At 35.3% G+C, this 4003-nt stretch overlaps 1 protein-coding gene across 2 annotated transcripts; it reads right to left on the bottom strand.

Moving 5' to 3' along the window:
- Positions 1-1624: 1624 nt before the first annotated feature.
- On the bottom strand, positions 1625-3788 carry LOC105117884 (deSI-like protein At4g17486). Of its 2 annotated transcripts, none has more exons than XM_011015684.1 (4): positions 3406-3788; positions 2600-2887; positions 2214-2294; positions 1625-2079 (listed from the first exon to the last, which is right to left on the bottom strand). In XM_011015684.1, exons 1-4 carry the CDS (start codon positions 3551-3553, stop codon positions 1943-1945), a joined length of 654 nt encoding a protein of 217 aa, XP_011013986.1. In that variant the 5' UTR covers positions 3554-3788; the 3' UTR covers positions 1625-1942. The 2 variants fall into 2 exon arrangements, with proteins under 2 accessions (XP_011013986.1, XP_011013985.1); XM_011015683.1 differs by having other exon boundaries at positions 1625-2082; positions 3406-3785.
- Between the last annotated feature and the right edge of the window lie 215 nt (positions 3789-4003).

Genomic DNA, 4003 nt, shown 5'->3' with positions numbered 1-4003 from the left:
ATTATTACTACTACTATTACTACTACTACTATTATTATTATTATTATTATTATTATTATTGTTATTAGTATTATTATTATTGTTATCTTTATTACTATTATTGTTGTTTATAATTGTTGTTTATAATTTTTACAATTAACCTCCCTGTGGTTCGACCCCGGTCTTGCCGGGGTATTTATTACTTCGACACTCCTGCACTTGGGAGAAGACATCAACCTTTTAGTCGTGTCATAACCTAATTTCTCTAATTCACAAACCTTAGTTTATCTAATTATGACCTAATTGATTCCATAAATAACATCAATTAGATTTAAAAAAAAAAAAACATACCTAATTGCTTGACTCAAACCCTAAATTATCTCAATCCAAACAAAATACCCAATTATCGAACACCACATAAACAAAAATAAATCAAAACTAAAAATCTCATAACTTAACAATAAAACCCATAAAATTAAGAGAAATGTAGTGTTTTTACCCTGATGACTACATGGTAATTTGAGCAATGGTTGCAACAAGGAGACTACAGTAGGAGATTGGGCCAACAATTTTATTTATTTTATTTTATTGATAAAAAAAAACACTACAAAGACGCATGGAGATAAGGGGAGCATGTTTTGGTGTTTTGGTGGAGGATAAGAGGCTATTTTCGATGAATCAGGAAGGTAAAGAGGCTCGGTTTGGAGAAGATGAGCGGTGGCTGTGAGAGAAAAAAGAAAAAAAAGCTAAGATTTTTTATCAATTTAGGCTTTTATACCAATCAAACATGCCATTCGAAACCATGATTTTGTAATGTTAGAACGATTAAGAATCATATATTTGAATGGAAATCATGTTTTTGTTCAAATTGTACTAATTTTCAATTACTTTTACAAACCATATCATTTTGCTAAAATTCTAATCAAATAGTGCTACTGTTAAAAAAAATTGAATTGTTTGGCATATTAAACATATTTGTGGTACTTGTTTACCTAAAAGTTGGGTAGTACTTCATTTTTTTTCAATCAGGGAATTGCATATCATTCGGGTCATTACTGTGCTGTTTGAAAGTTGATGCAGCCGCTGAGGTTTAAATACATGATCTAAAACCATAATGAAGGCTCTTTTGAGAAGTAACTGGGTACTGCATGGAACAGAACACAATAATTCTACTTTGCCATGGCAGAACCTGGAATAAGAAACAATAGAACGACCTTCAGATCGGTGCTGGAGGTGGTATTGTGCTTTAACGACTTTGCTGGAAGTCTGGCTCTTGGGATCATGAGAAAACATTAAATCCTTTTCTTTAGGACAAATAAATGCTCGTACGGTCCAGCACGATTGAGAAAGGTAGAGAATATTTAATTAAAGGAAAAAAGGCCAGATTTGCTTCTAAACCCATGATGTATATCCCAGTCAAGTCCTCCATGCACTACTTGTTTTTTAATCAAGTCCCTCATCCATTCAAATTTTGATCAATTCTGCCATCGTGACAATGCGCTCTCATTTAATTCAAAGGCTAATCCAGTAAGATTTGCAGTCATTTCTCATAAGTAGCTGACTTTTGCATGCCAAAGCTAATAAGCTATGATGTTTACACCGTACACTGTTGTTACTATATACCGTACGCATCGCCAACTTCATGAAAACAACAGCCCCTGCAAACCACTACTTTCAGTTTCACAAAATCAAACAAACAAATGGAAAATCAAAAATGGGGAAACAAAGGTAGAAATAAATAAAGGATTTAATGGGGTTACAGCAATTAGATGAACAGCCTACACTTGCACACTATCAAGCAGTGCCTCGCCATTTTAGCCTTCAAAGATTAAGATTTGAGAGGCGAGAGCACGTCTTTTAACCAAATTCCAAGAAGCAATTCTTAGTCATCTTTTAACCAAATTCCAAGGGGCACACAAACTACTTTCTGCGGCGTTTTTATCTTTTCATCAAGAAGACAGCTTCACTTGTGAGCCTCCTTAACAAAAGCCACATCCCCACTTACAGCAGTTGGTGACAGCAAGAGTTTCGCTTCATCACTATCATCAATTTCTGTTGACTCGCAGGGGGTGCTGGTTGCCAGAGATTCACTTCCACCTTCTTCTGAAGATTATTACCCAAGAATAGAAACATCAACGCCAAGAACGCAAACAAGACGATCAAGTTTATAATTGACTAGATGTCAGATTATAGTATATAAAGAGAAGGTTGTATTCAAGAAATAGATTACTCACCTAAGCACTCATGGTATTCAGGTAGCTGTTTAACAGTAGTTACTTGAAGGCTCTCGGGAAGCAGACAACTACAGAGAGCACCTGAAGTTTTGACGAATAGCAACATCAGTTTTCTTTCTCACAAATGGTGTTTCATTTGTAAGTAAAACTCTAACAGGTGAGATTCCAGCAAAGCCAAACAACTTATTTTGTAATATCTTTTGCACAAACACCCCTTAATGATGCTTGACCCACTGAACTTAAAAGCAAACAATGAGCTGAATACAGCATCGAAGCCCACCTCAGCTGGCTCTCTGCCAGTCACGGTGGAAATTGAGGAAAAGTTATCAATTCAAAGAAAGGAAAAGAATTTAAAAAGCTTAACTAAATGGAAGAATGCTTCGTACCTAGCCGAGCAAGCCGATTCACCCATCCTGGTATGCACTTGCCTGTCAATCTCCATGACATGTCATCTGTAAAATGGTTGCAATTTTTGGAGATGAGGTGATAGGTATCTCCATGATACTCAGAAGCAGCACTCTCTATGAATGTTCGGAATTCAGAGGGAGGCATAGTTATCCTGCCTAAAAGGATGGAACATCTGTAAATAAAACCAGGGCAGCTCCTTGGTTCCACTTCAAAAACTCCACTGGCAGAGAAGTCATGGGCTCCGAATCCATATTCCTTACCATGGACTGTTCGTACATGTAGACAAAATCAAAGAAGTTCATTAGATTTACGGGAATGACCATGGACACTAAGATTCTAATGTCGAATTCACGTCTTATAAAATGCATAATGACTTGAGGAAATAGCTATTCACACTTCCAAAACCACATAACAGATTTTGACACGCTATGGTTATAAAATATCATTGTCAAAAAAAAAAAAAAAAACAAAAACCACTCACCAAATCAGAACCCCCTATGGCTCTTAAACAATAACCATAATAAAACTGATGCAATACGGGATGTACTATAAGGTATAAGCGTTGGAAATTACATATTTCAGGCAGGCAGGCAATAAAAAAAATAATATGGGCAGTGACATTGAATTTGGATAAAGAAAATGCAAATCAAAGCACGTACAAATTATGTTGGATGAAATTATTAGCATTTAGGACGACGTAAACCCTAACACAGTAGAACTTCAGTATTCGAAATCATCAAATCAAGAAAGAATCGCCAAATTAAAATAAAAGGGAGAGAAAGACCTTCAATGCCTGAATGAAATATCCCAAAACCGAACCAATAGGTGTACTGGTTTAGAGGTATGAGATCGTATATGTTCAATACCACCTGCGTGTCACTGTTATTCAGAAAATCAGAGCTCGTACTCGAAATATCATCTGCCGCCCCCATTTTCAACCCAGATCAATCAACTTTAGAAATGCCCACTGGAGTCTCTCACAGTCACAGATCCATCTCCTGTCAGATAGCAATAACTTCTGAGATAACAAACAATAAAAGTTTTAATCTTTTTTTCTATTTGAGGATGATGATGATGTAATAATGATGGGCCCTATAAAACATTAACACACGAATTTATGTTTTTTTTTTATTGTGTTAAAAAACAATAGCAAAGACGAGGATATACTGATTTGAAACATGCCAGAATAAACGGAGATCAACTCTTTGAAACTAAAGTAGTGACGAAACTCACATACGAAAGCCCAAGCTCCAAAAATCCTAACTATTAATTACTCCATTTTACTATAACACTCCTAATTATAACTCATTTTATTTCTTTCAATCAAATCTCTTCTTCTTCTTTTTGTAATGAAAAATAATAATGAAAAGTTATTTGATAAC

This window comes from Populus euphratica, unplaced genomic scaffold (assembly GCF_000495115.2).
Source record: "Populus euphratica unplaced genomic scaffold, PopEup_1.0 scaffold1585.1, whole genome shotgun sequence".
Lineage (NCBI taxonomy): Eukaryota > Viridiplantae > Streptophyta > Magnoliopsida > Malpighiales > Salicaceae > Populus > Populus euphratica.
The sequence above is the reverse complement of the archived record's forward strand: the minus strand, read 5'-3'. Positions and strand labels throughout refer to the sequence as shown.